We start from the raw sequence: 18294 nt of genomic DNA on the forward strand, positions 1-18294 counted from the left end.
TATTGTGTGTACAGTTCTTGGGCTTTCACTTATGTAATTAGTGATTATGAATATGATGGTATTTTTGATCCTTTACTAGGAATCTAGCACTCTATGGACCTCTATCAGAAGGTGAAAAATGACAGATCCTATTACAATCGAGAATATTTAGACTTTAAACATTTAAATTGAAGTACACTTTTTAATATTTAAAATATAGGATTTAACTAATCTTGTTTGTTATGTACTTCTAACTCATAAAGGAAATCGTTACGTTTATGTGCACCCAGAATTGGGGCAGCTAACGCTAATTCGGACTTTTTATATTATTTAAGTGATTCTAAACAAACAACTAAAGTAAAGATTAACGACCCAATATAAAAATGGGAAGAGCTACTCAAGAATATTTCAGTATTTACTTTGAAATTACGTATGAGAAAAACATCCTCGATTGCTATTTCAAATTCATTAGTATTCCGGTGGAAAAGGCCGTCGCACTCGCATCCCTGTTAACCAGTAGATGGCGGTGGCGGCGGAGTAGAGACCTTGTCAAAACTGACGTGTTGTGCTCCCTCTTTCCACGAGCGTCTCTTTGAAACCTGTCCTCTTTACTTGGACACTCTTGTATTCAGTAGCAATATAGGACCACTTGTTTGACTTCTTTAATCTGCATTTTAAGTGGCCGAAGTCGCGGAGCCTGCATTATAAGACTTTTTTGTCCGCTGACAGCAAGGCGGTGACTTGTGAATCCAAGCAACACGCGTCTTGTTTGAAATCTCGTTCTGCGCTCGATTGGTTAGGCTTGTCGAGACAGGCGGGAACCCCAGAATCGGGCAGAGGAAGACTCGAATCGTATGAAAGTGAAGTTGGCGGCGTGACAGACTGGAGGAAGTTCGCACCATGGAGGGGTAAGAAACCAAACCCTTATTCCTGCGTGCACGTGGAGGGGGTCCAAGGTGTGCTAAATGCGAAGGCCCGACTTAAATGGAGCAGTCTCCTCAAACGGCAGGAGCAGCCGGTTAAGTCAGGCCACATTTCACTCTGGCTTTTAAGCCCAATAAGCCTGAAGTAGCTGTTTGTGTTATTATGCACCAGGCTACAATGTTGCATGGAGCTTTTTTTTATTATTATTATTATTATTATTTTTTTATTTTTTTTTGTACAGAGACCGCTTCTCCCCTCACAGAACCCAGTAGTTTATAATCGGACGGTACACGGCCGAAACAGGATGGTGTCATTTTTGGTGTTTAGCTGTTTCTTCTTTGTCTTACACCGGGAATTGCACCACAAAGTGCAGATTGTGACTGCAAGATTTTGTTCTGTCCAGTTTCACGCGCAGATTGCCATTTCAGTTTTAACTTTTGGGTTGTACTCCAGTACATTTCCGTATGTTTAGTGTGGTTGAAAGAGTATTCCTTTGGCTGGCATCCAGTCTGGGCCGTTACTACTCCCTGCTCTGTGCTCAAAGCTCTGTCTACGGCTTTCAGCAACTTGAAAATGAATGGATGTTTCTTAGATTAATAAACCGTTTACCATTTTACGTGGCACTTAAAAAGGAATTTTGGTAAATATGAGTCCATTTCTTTAATTCAGATACACATACATTAGATAAAATTTGGATTGTTTTTTCTTTTTATATGCCAACCTTGGAAAAGGTCCAGAATCTACTAAGACCTATTGTTGTTTGGTCCTTTTTTGCATCCCACAACCCTACTAGCTAATTAATGTGTTCTCATAAAATATCGATATCCCCATGTACATAGCATTCTCTTGTTCTCATACATAGGACATCCCTTCAGAGTTGACCTCTAGTTTTTTTTTCCCCTTCACTTGCAACAGAATGATATGATCGAATGTAATTTTTTTTATACAGTATATGTTCTACACATGCTACAGATAATTTGATGAGCCCTGGGGGTAATTCAGAATTTCTGTGCTTGTCTGTGACATACACAACCTGTTATCCTTTCTGTGTTGTGAAAAGGCTTCCTGAATGTATAGTGGATTGTATCATATTCTGCAGTTCCTTTCATTCCTGCTCTTTCAAATCCGTCATGTTCCCTTTAATCACTGTGATTAAAGATTTAATGAAGAGTAAAGGTCTTGCTTATTTCTGGGATGATTGGTACTGCAACAAACTAAAATATGGACAGGGTCGTTGGCAGCCCTTATTTATAGCTAGCTCCAAAATGGAAAATTCTGTAACCAGGGATGAATTCCACTCTCACTGCTATTTACAAATCCACTCTGTACTATTCTACTGAAAAACATTAGCTCCCTTTTTAACGTATTGAATGTTTAATAATAATGAAATAATAATTTAATAATAATTACTAGCAAAACCAAGGAGCTGGTGGTGGATTTTAGGAGGCATAGACCCCGTGATCATCAAAGGTGACTGTGTGCAGATGGTGCAGACCTATAAATATCTGGGAGTGCAGCTGGATGATAAATTAGATTGGACTGCCAATACTGATGCGCTGTGCAAGAAAGGACAGTGCCGACTATACTTCCTTAGAAGGCTGGCGTCCTTCAACATCTGCAATAAGATGCTGCAGATGTTCTATCAGGCAGTTGTGGCGAGCGCCCTCTTCAACGCGGTGGTGTGCTGGGGAGGCAGCATTAAGAGGAAAGACGCCTCACGCCTTGACAAACTGGTGAGGAAGGCAGACTCTATTGTTGGCATGGAGCTGGACAGTTTAACACCTGTGGCAGAGCGAAGGGCGCTCAGCAGGCTCCTATCAATTATGGAGAATCCACTGCATCCACTAAATAGTATCATCTCCAGACAGGAGCAGCTTCAGCGACAGACTGCTGTCACTGTCCTGCTCCACAGACAGATTGAGGAGATCGTTCCTCCCCCAAACTATGCGACTGTTCAGTTCCACCCGGGGGGGGTGAACGTTAACATTTAACATTATACAAAGTTATTGTCTGTTTTTCACCTGCATTATTATCATTCTTTTTAATTTAATATTATTTATTGTATCATTATGCTGCTGTTGGAGAATGCGAAAATCCAATTGGGATTAATAAAGTATCTATCTATCTATCTATCTATCTTAATTTATATGGGTGAAGGGAAAGTTAGTACATTGTTGCCTGTCAGCATGGTGAAACGAAACTGAAAAGTATACACAGAGCTAAGTAAATTTTCATTCCTTGTGAACTGAAGGCATGTAACCTGACATCCTCAAGGTGGTGACATGATCAGGAACTGCAGCCGTTAGCTCTGAGGTCCCCTTAGACTAAAAGTTGGATAATGTGATGCTGGTTTTAGCTTAGGTGTAATACCATGCTGATAAAATAAAATTGAGTTGAATTTAATTGCAATGTGTACTGTAAAAGAGGGTATAACTTTTACCTATATATCAGAGAACTATTGTTTAATTAGTTGACCCTTTACTGCATTTTTTACCCAAAGTCAAAAACGCATTACGAGAGGATAATTTACTGCTGTAATTCACTCTCTTGAATGAATGATTGAATTAATTATTTAAATAACTGGAAATGGAGAATGAATTAAACTGTTTTCTAGTCTAGCAAGTATAGCTGGAGAAATTATTTTCCCTGAAATAATCTTTTGACTATGTGTTTTGTTTTTGTTTTTTTAATTTTGTTTTTGTAGTTGCAATGAACTGCTTTCTCCAGTCATACGTGATACAGAGGTTTCAAAAACAGCCCGGAGAAAGAGTGCACAGAAGAAAGTTTCAAGTATCCTTTCAGTTTGCAACTAAAGTGGTTATAATCAGCTGACCCAAGCTACTGTTTTTACAGTACACTTTTATTAGTGTTCTCTCTTCTCCTTTTCCATTGATTTGATGCTTGCATACTTCGGGAATTATGTGTTCTGGTTGAAGGAAGAGTAATGTTTCTTTTTGTACTGCTTAAACTTACTTCCCCTTTGTTCTCTGGTGGATATCTTCAGCTTGATCCGAGGCTATCATCTGTCAGCTAACTGCTTTTTTATTTTGATCGTTTATGGTATAAGAATACAAATAACTGCAGGCCTAAGCTTCTTTTGTTTTACCTTCATTTTCTTTCTCTTTTGATTGTTAACTCATTTTGTTTTCTACTGCTCATGTATGGTGTTAATTCTGGTATTTATTAGCTAGCTTTTGAAAAAGCAGGAACTGACTAAAGGAGAATGTAATGTTTAATATTAAATGATCAATGCAAATTTTTATGACATATCTTTTAGTAATGTAACTGATGTGGAAAGCTGATCTTTAAGGTCTGAAAATTCATGCAAGAAAGACAAGGACAATTTAAAGAGTTTGGTGCATGTCACTTGGTCAAGATCATGGGAGGCAGTTGAAGTGGAATGATAAAGATGTATTCATTTAAGGTGTAGTCTGTATTCTATAGTTATTGAGGGCATCCTTTGTTCATCTTAAGCATTTGAGTGTGGTGATAAACAAGTGTAAGGTTACTGCAAATATTACCAATGAAGCTATTTTGTAGACAGTATTATAGTTCTGATATTTTGGCATATTCAGTATGCCCCAGAGTCAAACGCAGCGGCTTCCCAGAGTCAGTGGATACGCATGTGTACTGCGCCATGGCGCCCGCCCCAGAGTCAAACGCAGCGGCTTCCCAGAGTCAGTGGATAAAAACAATAAACGGAGGCTCCTACAATGCGCTTCACAAACACCAGAAGCAAACAACTCGCAGGCTGTGGTGCCCCAGAGTCAAACGCAACGGCATCCCACCGAGGCGCATACGTACTGCGCCGTGGCACGCCCCAGAGTCAAACGCAGCGGCTTCCCAGAGTCAGTAGGTGGTACCCAAACAACACAACCTGTTCATTACACTTGCTCTAATCCACTGTGCCAGTAATATAGATCACAACGGTCACAGACTCAAACCCAGCGGCTTCCCAGACTCAGTGGCTGGCACACGAACACCACAACCTGTAAACTAAACTTGCTGTGCTCCACTCTGCCAGCAGTCGGTGTCAACAAAGGCAACGGGATCACGTCTCCACAAAACGAAACCGCTTTAGTACAGATATGCTTATTTAATTAAATGACAATTAATTCCCCAGACGCACCCACCCTCCATGATATTTCATCCATACAAATATCGGACTGAACAGAAGCTGATTGCCATTCTTGGATTTACGATTCTCTAGAGAATCGCGGGCTTACTTGTTCAGTATATATAGAGGCACAGACTTGACACATTGCTTACAGAACATGCGCTGTGTGGATGAGAAATATCATAAAGCACCTGTTCTTTCTAGTATATCCAGATAATTTGCTCTTCAGGCAATTTTGTGTGACTTTGTATGATACGTATCATTACAATGTGTTACGCACCTGTGGTAAATTGTATTTAATATTTTTGTACAGTTTAATTGACTTACTGAAGTTCAGACAGAAGGCAAATTTATCATCTGTTGGGTCTTAATCAGTCTTGATCACAGTGACTCACAACAGTTGCATTTAATTCTATACCCTGATCCACAACCACCCAAACAAGCGTGATCGTTTTTGATATCATTCATTCACATTTACTATAGTACTTCTCACCTGTAAAGGGAACACTAAATCTGATATTTATTGTATGTTCTGGTTCTGTGTTTTCCTTTTCAATTTCTCTTTGCACTTAAGTGTATTGGTGTTGTCTATGAAACACCCAGTAGTAGATAAAAATAAAACATACTAATATACATTAGACCTTGAATGATAGTTCAGTTATATTCAGCAGAACTTTTCCTGAAACTTTCAGAGAGTGTATGTCGATCTTCCATCTTCATTTGTCTTTGCTGTGGGAATGTTCTTCTGATAAATTGTAGCTTTTTCCCTTCTCCTTTATTAAAGTTATCAGGCGTGCTCTAACATCTTGTGATATGTTAATGCAGCAGCAGATTTAAAATTAAAATGCTTACGTAATTTGAGAACAGGTTTGAGTTTCTTGACTCTGTTTCCAGTTATGTCATCTCATGGCGACAGCCCAGAATTCAGTGTCACTCCTACTCGCACTCCGCTATTGGGACGACCTTTAGGATCTCTATTGAAGCAAAACTGTAAGTTCCCCTTGAATACAATTATATTAGTCACATGTTTGGATTGTCAATAGTGAGTAACCATAGAGATTCTTTTTTCAGTCCGTGGAGCCTTTCAGTAATCTGTTATTTATAAGTAAATATTTATTGAAATAGCATGATTTGCTGTATTTATGATATACTGTTTCTTCCTGATAAACCACTAAAGCAAGATTCACAATAGGAAGATTGATGCTATTCTTGTATCATACTTGTTACAAGATACTTCTGTATAGACGAGAGTATGGTTTGTTATCTGTAAGATTTAGCATTGCTGCACTGAACCTATTTGAAAAAGAAGTGATAATATACTCTACATATGTTTTTTTAAGGTCAGTTCACTAATATTCAAGAAACCCTTCCCCATTGTACATACCAGAGTGCATGACCCTGATTTGTATTAGGAGGCTTGGAGATTAATATGCTATTTATATTTTATAAAACACTTCCTAATGTTTGCATGCATTGTTTTGATAGTGGTGTTAAACCTCTGATTTGACTTCTATATTTTTCTATTCTTGTTATGAACTGTTGTCAATACAGGTTTTTGTAGGCTTGGAGGTTATCCCATAGGAAACTGGGTGCAAGAAAAAAGTGACACTAGTACATTATAGGTCAATAGAACTGTATTAGCAAATTATTTTTTTCCTTCAGCCTTAGTCACTTGACACATGGAGCAATTCAATGTGTGTGCACTGGTATGTATGTTATGGTTTTTCATTTTAATGTATTTCTCCATAGTTATCCCTCGGAGCTCTTTGAAATATCCAGATGTATCGGCTATTTTGCCATCAGCAGGGAAGTCTCCAAGACATTTCCAGAAGCCAGGTTATATATCCAATATGTCTATGGTAAGTGGCACACCCTTCAAAGAATTGGTCTGTCCTGTCAGTTGGAAACAAAATAGCTTCCAACAAATCTATGGAGGAACAAGTTAATAATTGGTTTTAGGGGAGGTGAGTGTTGTGTTTAATTTGTCCAGGAGCCTTAATCATTTGTAGCAAGGGTAAAATGGAGAAAGCCTGCTGTGAAAAGAAGATGCTCTCCTAGTCAGAAGCCCAGTTGGTATCTAGAGAGAGGAGAGTTCTCTTTTAACTGGAATTGCTATTGTGCAGTATTTGGGATTGTTTTTGCATTTTTCCAGTGATAGTGTTATGTATCATTGTGAAAGGGGATGTAAGGAAAATATAGCTTACAGTGAAAACAGTTTTATCAGATATATGAAACTGTAAAGCAAATCTGAGTTTCTCTGAAATATTGTTTCAGATTACTCTGTTGTGAAAATAATTTCATGAATTTAAGGTAAACTGCAGCCTCTTTTAAAGAGGTTTTAAAGCACATGAATGTTTTTAGCTAAATGGTAGATTAAATATCTGCTTAAAGTTATTCCTTAAGCACAACAGCCAGGCTTAGATTGAGATTAATGTGTAGCCTATTGGATTCATGCCTGTCTCGTAAGTCATGAGCTGTAATGTTTTACAGAACTATTTAGAGCAGTAATTTTTCTCCTGAAAAACTTTATTCTGAAAAGTATATCTGAAAATCAAAATGACTCTGTCTAGTTTTGTACAATATTAACAAACCACTTATTACATGTGGGCTCCAAAGCTTTTCTTTTCAGAGGTTAAAAAAATGTAATGGCAGTCAAATTTTTTACAGTAAAATGGAGTTTTGCTTTCTTCTCTGTTGTGAGAAAAAATATAAACTAGGCTAAAAATAGGAGAGGGAAAAAATTGCAAAAAAATTTGCAGGCATCACATTAAAAGTGCTGGGGTTTGTCGTTAGTTTTGAATATCACTGAATCCAGATTTTTTTCATTTGTTTGCCTGTTTCTTATGATCATGGAAAGCATTTTGTCATGAGCAGTTCAATAAAACATTTTTCTTTTTATTTTATAGACTTAACTCAGCTTCTTCTTTTTTTTTTTTTTTTTTTTTTGCTCCAAATATGAATATATTCTGTGTTGTGTTCATATGCTGTGTAAATTTCTGGTTGGCTCTCGATTTGTTATTCTGTCCATACAAAAAACCAGTTAAAGATATGTACTTTGTTCTGTGAGGTGAAAAAAGATTTCAAGTGTGCATTGCATTACCTGAATAAACTTTATTAATCCTATGGGGAGATACCATACCATAGTAGTCTCAGTGGGACTCTTACTTCCTGTCTAATAACACACAAACATGGTATTAATTCAAATCAAAATGTCAGCCTTTCTGTTTTTTCCTCCTTATTTTTGTTATTCATACAGGTAATAGTTTTTTTTTTTTATTTCTTTTAAAACTGCTTTTAATGGGTCTCTCTCTTTAAAATTATTTGAATAGTTTGGCAAAGTTAGTTTAGCCTACACCAACAGTGTGTGACAAATTTCTTGAATGGTAATCCTCCTGTTATACGTAGTGTTTGCTTTAATTGTAAGTTGATTTTTATAAGAATTAACATGTGCAATTGTCTTTATTATTGTGCTTATTTTACCTATTTTCTTGTTATTGGGAAAGCTCAGGTTTTGATTTTTTTAGAAGAGGAAATGAATGTATATGCAGCATTGTAGTGCAGTGGTTAGTATGCAGTGTTATGGGTTTAAATCCCAGGCCCTTTCATTATCTTCAAGTTATACGTGTTAATTAGTGTAAAGGGTTGGTGTGAATTTGTGCATGAATGAGGAATGAACCTGGTGTTCTCTCTAGGATTGCTTCTGGCCTTGCACCTCATACTGCCGTCGTATGCTCCAGCCCACTGTGACTCAGAGAAAATAGTTTTGCCTTTTCTTTCTCTTGTTTGTGACTCAAAATAAATATGAAGGCCTTCATATCCCTGATATCATGAAGAATTTGTGTCCTGTGCATGTCTGTTTGGTCATAAATACATTGTGTAGTACCCCTTCAGGAAATTCTGAAGATGTGAGACTGATCTCTTAATCTTGGTGTTAAAAGTATACTTAAAGTATTTACAGTATGATGATTTTTTTCCAATGTTATTTATAGTCCAGTCCTCTGCTGACTTTTTTTTGGCTGCAGAATCTGGATGAAAGTGATTGGAACTTCAGTTTTTCTTACTTGCCTCAGCCAGCAGTCATACCTGAGGGCAGTTTCACAGAAGATGTAACACTGAGTGCAGTCATGCTGAAGGAGGAGGATCCAGGAGAAGCTGGTAAATATTCAGAACTAGGTTAATGCAAAATGTAATGCTTAAGTAATATTTGTGTTATTTTTATCAATTAAACATTCTGTTCTGTACTTTAATTTTTTTTTACATCCACTTTAAATGCAAGATAGAAATTTGTAGCAGCTGACCCATTTTGGTGTAACTCATAACATGCATTATCCTATAAAAGAAGCCCAGCTTCATTTCTACACAGGGGTGTAATATCTCACAATGTTAGATATTCTCCTGTTTCACTTCTATAGTTTTAAACTGTAAATGAATGTAAAAGTGCATATGAGGAAAGCTGAACATGTTTTCCACTTTTGTTTTTATTTTGTTTGTGTTTTGAATCATAATGCATGACTAATCAATCTTATTCTGTCGCACTTCAACTATGCCACTCTTACTTACTTTGTAGCTTCAGTTAGCATGTTTGCAAGTTTTCTGCAGTCCTATCTGAAGCATTCCTCAAGTACAATATTTGATCTTCTGGGGAAGTACGAAACTGTTTGTGAGGAACAGGTATGACAATTTAAGGTTATCAAATGGGCATACATTTTTGGTAGATTTTTAAGGAATTTTAGTAAAAAAACTGTTTTTGTACCTATTCCTATTCATGTAGTTGTTTACATGTGTGAGGAATTAGTATTTGGACAATATAGGTTTTTTTTTTCTCTCTAACTGTACAGTGTTTTATGCTATATGGGTATGATATAATGCATATCTATGCTCTTAGCATTATGGGGGGAGAAACTGGTTTATTCCTGGAGGTTCACTGATTTATCAATGGAAGATGCTGATTACTAAATGTAGACCTGTGCTCCCTCTAGATGAGCATGTGAAGAAATTACTTGTTTTCCATGTTTGTTTAATTTTTTTAGTAGCTGATCATTGTTAATTTTTAAATCATAACTAAAAAAATAACAATTATCATAGTTCCATAATTTTGCAAAGAAGTTGGAAACAGCAATTTGCAGGTTATGCTGTTTTTTTTAATTTTTTTTTTTTTTTTTAATGTATCAATTTTCTAAGCCAATTTTTTGCTTTACTGAATTATGGTAAGCCTGTCCTGGCTGCAGAAGACACTGGTCAAGTGTTTTGAGTTAGGAAACAAGCTGATTTCATAAACAGGAAAAATATGTATATTATATAAATCTAATAAATATAAATACATTTTATGAATATAATACAAAGTTGACTCCCTCATTTATCAACAAAAACACAATTTCCCATTTAGTTAAAAAGGTGAAATTTGGCAGGATAGTCTATCTAGGTCAGTACATATCCATTAAGTAGTGACATTTTATATATTGATATATAGGGGTTAAACCTTGAATGAAAATTACCAGAGATTTTTTTTAATTTGTCAATTATTAATATAATGCTAACTTACATGCTCAGTGTTACGCTGAGATCATGCTTTATGCAAATCAAGGGGCCAGCAGAAGTGATTAATGGGCCATGCAAACGACACCAGAAACAGAGTGGATGGACAACTGAAGATGTGGTGGTGTCCCGGCCAGAAAAAAAACAAAAACGTGATCACATTGTGAATTAGAAAAAGAAAGTTTAGAAAAGCTCAAGGAAGGTGCAAATCTCAATGGTTAGCTAGCACTGTGCTTTGCTCTTGATTGCCGGCTCTCAACTTGTACAGTGGTGTGAAAAACTATTTGCCCCCTTCCTGATTTCTTATTCTTTTGCTGATCATCAAACACATTTAACCATTAGTCAAATATAACACAAGTAAACACAAAATGCAGTTTGTAAATGGTGGTTTTTATTATTTAGGGAGAAAAAAAAATCCAAACCTACATGGCCCTGTGTGAAAAAGTAATTGCCCCCTGAACCTAATAACTGGTTGGGCCACCCTTAGCAGCAATAACTGCAATCAAGCGTTTGCGATAACTTGCAATGAGTCTTTTACAGCGCTCTGGAGGAATTTTGGCCCACTCATCTTTGCAAAATTGTTGTAATTCAGTTTTATTTGAGGGTTTTCTAGCATGAACCGCCTTTTTAAGGTCATGCCATAGCATCTCAATTGGATTCAGGTCAGGACTTTGACTAGGCCACTCCAAAGTCTTCATTTTGTTTTTCTTCAGCCATTCAGAGGTGGATTTGCTGGTGTGTTTTGGGTCATTGTCCTGTTGCAGCACCCAAGATCGCTTCAGCTTGAGTTGACGAACAGATGGCCGGACATTCTCCTTCAGGATTTTTTGGTAGACAGTAGAATTCATGGTTCCATCTATCACAGCAAGCCTTCCAGGTCCTGAAGCAGCAAAACAACCCCAGACCATCACACTACCACCATCATATTTTACTGTTGGTATGATGTTCTTTTTCTGAAATGCTGTGTTCCTTTTACGCCAGATGTAACGGGACATTTGCCTTCCAAAAAGTTCAACTTTTGACTCATCAGTCCACAAGGTATTTTCCCAAAAGTCTTGGCAATCATTGAGATGTTTCTTAGGAAAATTGAGACGAGCCCTAATGTTCTTTTTGCTTAACAGTGGTTTGCGTCTTGGAAATCTGCCATGCAGGCCGTTTTTGCCCAGTCTCTTTCTTATGGTGGAGTCGTGAACACTGACCTTAATTGAGGCAAGTGAGGCCTGCAGTTCTTTAGACGCTGTTCTGGGGTCTTTTGTGACCTCTCGGATGAGTCGTCTCTGCGCTCTTGGGGTAATTTTGGTCGGCCGGCCACTCCTGGGAAGGTTCACCACTGTTCCATGTTTTTGCCATTTGTGGATAATGGCTCTCACTGTGGTTCGCTGGAGTCCCAAAGCTTTAGAAATGGCTTTATAACCTTTACCAGACTGATAGATCTCAATTACTTCAGTTCTGATTTGTTCCTGAATTTCTTTGGATCTTGGCATGATGTCTAGCTTTTGAGGTGCTTTTGGTCTACTTCTCTGTGTCAGGCAGCTCCTATTTAAGTGATTTCTTGATTGAAACAGGTGTGGCAGTAATCAGGCCTGGGGGTGGCTACGGAAATTGAACTCAGGTGTGATACGCCACAGTTAGGTTATTTTTTAACAAGAGGGCAATTACTTTTTCACACAGGGCCATGTAGGTTTGGATTTTTTTTCTCCCTAAATAATAAACACCATCATTTAAAAACTGCATTTTGTGTTTACTTGTGTTATATTTGACTAATGGTTAAATGTGTTTGATGATCAGAAACATTTTGTGTGACAAACATGCAAAAGAATAAGAAATCAGGAAGGGGGCAAATAGTTTTTCACACCACTGTATATCTGTTCCACTCTGACCTCTAGACCCTTCAGATTCCCCCCTCTCCTCATATAAAAAGGATTTTTCTTGCTAAGCCACATACATCAGCATTCCCCACCACCCAAAAGGCAAACATATTGAAACAGCTGATCAGTTAGAGTCTGGACTAAAATTAAATGTTACAACTTGTTGTATTAAGCTGTTTTAAATTCCTTAGGGTCCGTGATTGTGACCACGATAAATCCTTTAGTAGCTAGTGGACAGCAATGTATATTATATAACCATATTAGGAAGAAGCAAAGACACCATAAATTTTCTTTCACTGTGATTTACATATAAAGTTGTATTACTGATTTTGTTGTACATTTTATTAGAACATAAATAGTTTTAGTCTCTTAGATTAATTTAAACTATTTATATGTAAAGTGCTGCTTTTGTATTCTTTTAATCTGTAGGTTAATATGCTGAAGAAAATAGTGACCCGAACAACTCCTGGTCATCAAAAATTTTCAAAAACAGCCAGTTTGCTGTGGTTACTACAGCATGAGACAGTAACATGGCGTTTGTTGGCCTCCTTGTACAGGTCTGCTGCATTTTTTTCTTTTTGTAGTATTAGTTCTTGTTTAGGAGTTGAATCTTCATTCAGTCACAACCTTAATATTTGATTCACTGTGATATTTATTTGTATGATTAATTAAAGGATAGTTCAGATGTGGTACTGGTATTGGACCTGGGTAAACCTGTGTCCACCTACTTTGCTCATTTACCTATCTTGTTTCGTAGCTTAGCATTTTAAAAATTATTTATTTATTTTTAAAAGACTGGCTTTCTCTATATTGCATACATGCATTTTACTTTACATGTCTCTTTTTGAAAAAAATGAACTAATATACCAAAATCACCAGTGTTAAAATTATTGTTATGGTTATAAACTAACCCTTAAAATGTATATGGAAAGTCTATATATTGTGGACTGAAGGGGGCACACATCTCTCCAAACACCCAACACAACAGACAGAGGCACAAGTCCCAGCACAACAGAGGCTTTATTTCAGTGGAGCAGCGCTTTAGTACAGTACCAAACACAATTCAAAACAGTCCTTTTTTCTCTCTCTTCTTTCTTTGTTTCTTCCACCTCCTCCCAACCCTCAAGCTTCATTTGCTTCTTCCAGAGTCTGGCTTCTGGAGTAGTGGCGGCTTGCCCTTTTTTTTTTTTTTTTTATAGGGCATCCAGAAGTGCTCCAGGTGCTCGATGACCTACTTCCGGGTGTGGCAGAAATGCTGCACTGAAGGGCTGAGCAATTGTCCAGGTGCCCCCTGACAGTGGCCATGGGCCCCAGTAGGGTTGGGCTTCCATGCTTCAAACCCATGACTCTGCTGCAAGCCAATGGGGCTGCCCTCTAAGTGTTCCGGGGAAGGTAATTCCCTGAATATGCTTTCTCCCCTTATCCTTCCATTGTAGGGGTGTCCCGGTTGGGCAAGGGTCCTGGCCATCCACCACAATATGTACTGTATGGTGATTTTACTGTGTATGTCTTCCTAACAGGTTTTAGAAAATAAGATTGACTTTGGTTTATCAGACACACACTCATTGTCCTATTGGAGAGAAATGTGAAAAATGCAGAATAAGTGCTTTAGGCTATATTCAAAAGGAAACATACACAACTGCAAAGAGTTAGTCTGATGTTGGCACTGAAAATTTCAGTGATGCCCTAATAGCAAATAAATCCCTCATTCCATTAAAGATATGTTTGCCAACAGTACTACATTGAGTATACTGGAAAATCTACAACTACTCTGCCAAGGGCACAGATTTCTATGATATTCCCAAGTCACCAACTCAATCGGTACTAAAGTTTCCAGCTTTTCTAATAGCCAGTAAAGACCACAATCTTGTAGCATATTGGTACAGTACATAATGGTGTGTGACTGGAATATAGTACATTTTGGTGATAACCCAATTGAGGACTGATTTGCCGAGACTGGGAATTCACTCGTGAAGTATGTTCAAAATGTGAGTTCAATAAAACTTACAGCACAACAATCTAAGCGCTGTCCACACATAAGGAATGCCATTACCACTACTAGCAGCAAACACATGTGTTATGTGTTACTGATCAAAATTACAACAGGTATTACTGTATTTGATAGTTTGTACCTTGCAATAAACTGGTATCTCATACATACCATCAAAAGATGTACGTTCGGTTTACTGTAACCTTTTATAAGCAGATTTAAATTGGTGTTAATTAAAATACGTTCAGACTAGACTGGGGAGGGGGTGGTGAATATCTGATGCTAGCCTTTTAAAATATTTTAAAAAATGTACTTAAAAATATAAGTAACACCAGGCCCACCCTTTTATGAAACCCTAGTGCAGCTACAAGGTAAATGCTTATAATGTTAGGTTGCAGGTCATGAAGGATGGAGGTTGTAGACCTTGTATTGTCACACTGCATAGTAGATAGGGAATTGGCAGGACATTAAGATGTAAATTTTTTTTTTTTTTTTTTTTGACAGAGCCTAAAAGTAAGTGTCTGTTTTATATACTATACTAGCAAAATACTCGCGCTTCGCAGCGGAGAAGTAGTGTGTTAAAGAGGTTATGAAAAAGTAAAGGAAACATTTTAAAAATAACGTAACATGATTGTCAATGTAATTGTGTTGTCATTGTTATGAGTGTTGCTGTCATATATATATACATATACACACACATATACACACATATACAGATATATTATATATACATATACACATATATTTTTTATATATATATTTTTTTTATATATATATATATATATATATATATATATATATATATATATACACATACATACATATACACACATAGATGCACTTACAATAACATAGAAATCAATATAAACAACATTAACATCATTATCATATGAGAATATGAAGTAATATATAAGAAGCACATTTCATAGAAATATAAATTATTAAACAGTAAAATCTTCTTCAATAATTTGCTACCGTGGCTTTTTGTTGGTCTGTCCAGGATTTTAAATCACATGTAGCTTGCAAACCGTTTCACGTATTGAGTTGAAATGTGGTACACATATAATACGTCACGTCTGCTATCCGCTTTATGGGTGATGAATGTATTACTCTTTTTATGTTTATTTTATTTTAGAATCAACTCCTATCTGCGCACACCAGGGCGGCCGTGGGCAGATGCGTATGATGTATTCACTCCATGTTATCGTGCATTGCGCTGTCACTTTTATTTTCATAAAAGAATTTGAACAATATATAAGAAGCGTATAAATTATTAAACAGTAAAACATTAACATTTAAGAAGTAAAGTTACATTGAGTACTACTGCAGTGCCTTCGGGTATACCTCATTTTTTTCTTTGCCCATTACATGCTTAAATGTATACATTTTTTGGTGTACCTACCCGAGAACACGCGACATATAACCGACCGTGGGAGAAGCATGGATTTTAAACACGCGTTGAGTTCATCTGCTGGTCTCCCTCGTGGAATAACTGGTAATGTTTGAGTAAAATCTACAGCGAGTAAAACGACATTACCTCCTTTTTTTTTTTTACGATCTCTGAGATCTTGCTTTTTTCGGTTCAAGGCTTCATAAGCTCTTTTATGTTCCATGGTGTACTTAATAAGTACAAATTATCCCAAACCATCATCTTTGAATGTTGCAAGACTTTCGCCTTGTATGTAGATCGGGGTAATTACATTCATTGCATTCCTAGTCTGAATCACAATCTGATTGTATGGGTGGTTACCTGGCACTGTAGGGTTGCCACCCGTCCTTTAAAATACGGAATCGTGCCGCGTTTGAGAATGAAATTGCGCGTCTCGTTTTGAATCAATACTGGACGGGATTTATCCCGTATTTTTTTTATAATTTTTTTTTTAAAGCAGCGTCTCATGCAAATCATCCCACACGCATTTTATGAAGATGCCTCCTTTCCTACTTTTGATTGGGTAATACTTGATGTCATCGTTAGTTTGATTGGTGTTTTTAACTATCCAGTATGGAGGGCGTGTCTTTTAAGTACAATCTGCAAAGTGTTGGCACTGAGATATGGCGTCAGCGCCATAGTTGAAGCCCCTAACGTTGCGGTCAGCAAGTCGGCTAACATCCGCCATGTGCCGTCTTTCAGTTGCGAGAAGCAGATCATAGAGTGGTTGAAAATGTTGCCCCTAACGTTGCGCCACGGCGTGTGCTTCGTTTATACCTCGTGTCTTCTCATTAAACTTTTATCTCGCGAATATGTTATTGCAATCCGCAGCGGGAGCGTTTCTATTAACTTAATTTAAACTTACGTTTTACACCGTGCTTTGTTTCCCTTATGAACATGCTTGTATGCTTAACTCGCTCCGTTCTCAATTGTTTAATTAATTTTTTGCTCTTCGCTGTTTGCGGCTGTTCCTCCATTTCCCCCTACTTCGTTCTTTTATCTCGCGAATATGTTATTGCAATCCTTAACGGGAGCGTTTCAATAAACTGATAGAAAATAGTTTTGCATTTACCTTTTTAGTAAAAGGCAAGCTTTTAAGCCTGAGAAATCACCCCGTAAATGCACACGTTTAATTGCACATGTGTTAATATGTATGCTCACACAGTATTAAAAGACAGTCAAAAATTAACGTAATTTACCTTCGTTCCCGCGTGTGACTCGTGCTGTAAATGTCTTCCTTGTTTTTAGTTCACGTGATTACGTAGGAGGCGTGATGACGCGATACGTGACTCCGCCTCCTCCATTACAGTGTATAGACAAAAAATATGTTCCAGTTATGACCATTACGCTTTGAATTTCGAAATGAAACCTGCCTAACTTTTGTAAGTAAGCTGTAAGGAATGAGCCTGCCAAATTTCAGCCTTCCACCTACACGGGAAGTTGGAGAATTAGTGATGAGTCAGTCAGTGAGTGAGTGAGTGAGTCAGTCAGTGAGGACTTTGCCTTTTATTATTATAGATGAAGATTTTGGGGATAGGTTGTTGTGTGCTTTCATTTACTCAGTTACAAGGTTAAGAAATTTTGTTCTACAGTACTTGTGAAATTACAATCTATTTATGGTATGAAGTATTGAATCACCAGTAAATGTTTTATGGAGGTATTAGCACCATTTAAAGGTCCATGAATATATAAATTCCTGTTGTCTTTTTTTTTCTCTGTAAATACACAGAGACAGAATTCATTCAGCACTTGAAGATGACATAATGGTGGATGTTGCTGTAAGTGTGTATTTTTTCCTCTCCTAGTATGAATGTAAAATTTTGTTCTTCATGTTGTCTTTGTTTACTCTGGAGGTTGACATGTTGTGGTGTGAGCTACTGGTGTGCAATTCTGTAAAAAAAAAAAAAAATTGAAAATTTACATTATTTTAGGTGACACTGTTTCAGCAAATTATTCTGTTGAACGGTTTATGGTAACATATTAAATAACTGTTACTCAAGTTGCAAAGTTTTCAAAGCACATGCATTCTTATTCGAGTCTGTACTCTAGCACAGTTGTTCATGTAGTGAGTTTTTTTGTTTGTGTTACTCCCCATCGTGCATTCCATAGTTGATGCTGGTAACATTCCATGTTGTTGTTTTCCTTGTTTCAGATACCCACAGAAAGTGAAAAACTCATTATGGAAAATTTGTTTCAAAGGGATTCAATAGTTCGGCAGAGTCAGGTAGCTTTGTTTACGGTTTCTTTTTTCCTTGCTCTTCAAAATTTCAGTGAGATACTGTTGTGAATTGCTACCTTATAACTTTTTGTACTAATGTTTGTCAGAATTATTGTAGAAATACCACTTTGATGGTAGCATTTAGTTTTTTAATGTGCATATTTGCCTTGTTCTGGGTTTATTGGTTTATTTGTGGTCTTTGGTTCAGCATGACCTCATGTTGGTTTTCTAGTT

General features: G+C 37.0%; 1 protein-coding gene across 1 annotated transcript in view; it reads left to right on the forward strand.

Moving 5' to 3' along the window:
* Positions 1 to 538: 538 nt before the first annotated feature.
* nup107 (nucleoporin 107) overlaps positions 539 to 18294 on the forward strand; it is a 102680-nt gene continuing 84924 nt past the window's right edge. The window contains exons 1-9 of the mRNA XM_028807287.2: positions 539 to 887; positions 3608 to 3693; positions 5915 to 6010; positions 6770 to 6879; positions 9043 to 9175; positions 9588 to 9691; positions 12853 to 12980; positions 17572 to 17620; positions 17995 to 18066. Of these exons, the coding sequence (XP_028663120.2) occupies positions 880 to 887; positions 3608 to 3693; positions 5915 to 6010; positions 6770 to 6879; positions 9043 to 9175; positions 9588 to 9691; positions 12853 to 12980; positions 17572 to 17620; positions 17995 to 18066 (786 nt within the window). The 5' untranslated portion in view covers positions 539 to 879. The remainder of the gene's footprint in view (positions 888 to 3607; positions 3694 to 5914; positions 6011 to 6769; positions 6880 to 9042; positions 9176 to 9587; positions 9692 to 12852; positions 12981 to 17571; positions 17621 to 17994; positions 18067 to 18294) is intronic.

The sequence above is a fragment of the Erpetoichthys calabaricus genome, chromosome 1 (assembly GCF_900747795.2).
Source record: "Erpetoichthys calabaricus chromosome 1, fErpCal1.3, whole genome shotgun sequence".
Classification (NCBI taxonomy): Eukaryota; Metazoa; Chordata; class Cladistia; order Polypteriformes; family Polypteridae; genus Erpetoichthys; species Erpetoichthys calabaricus.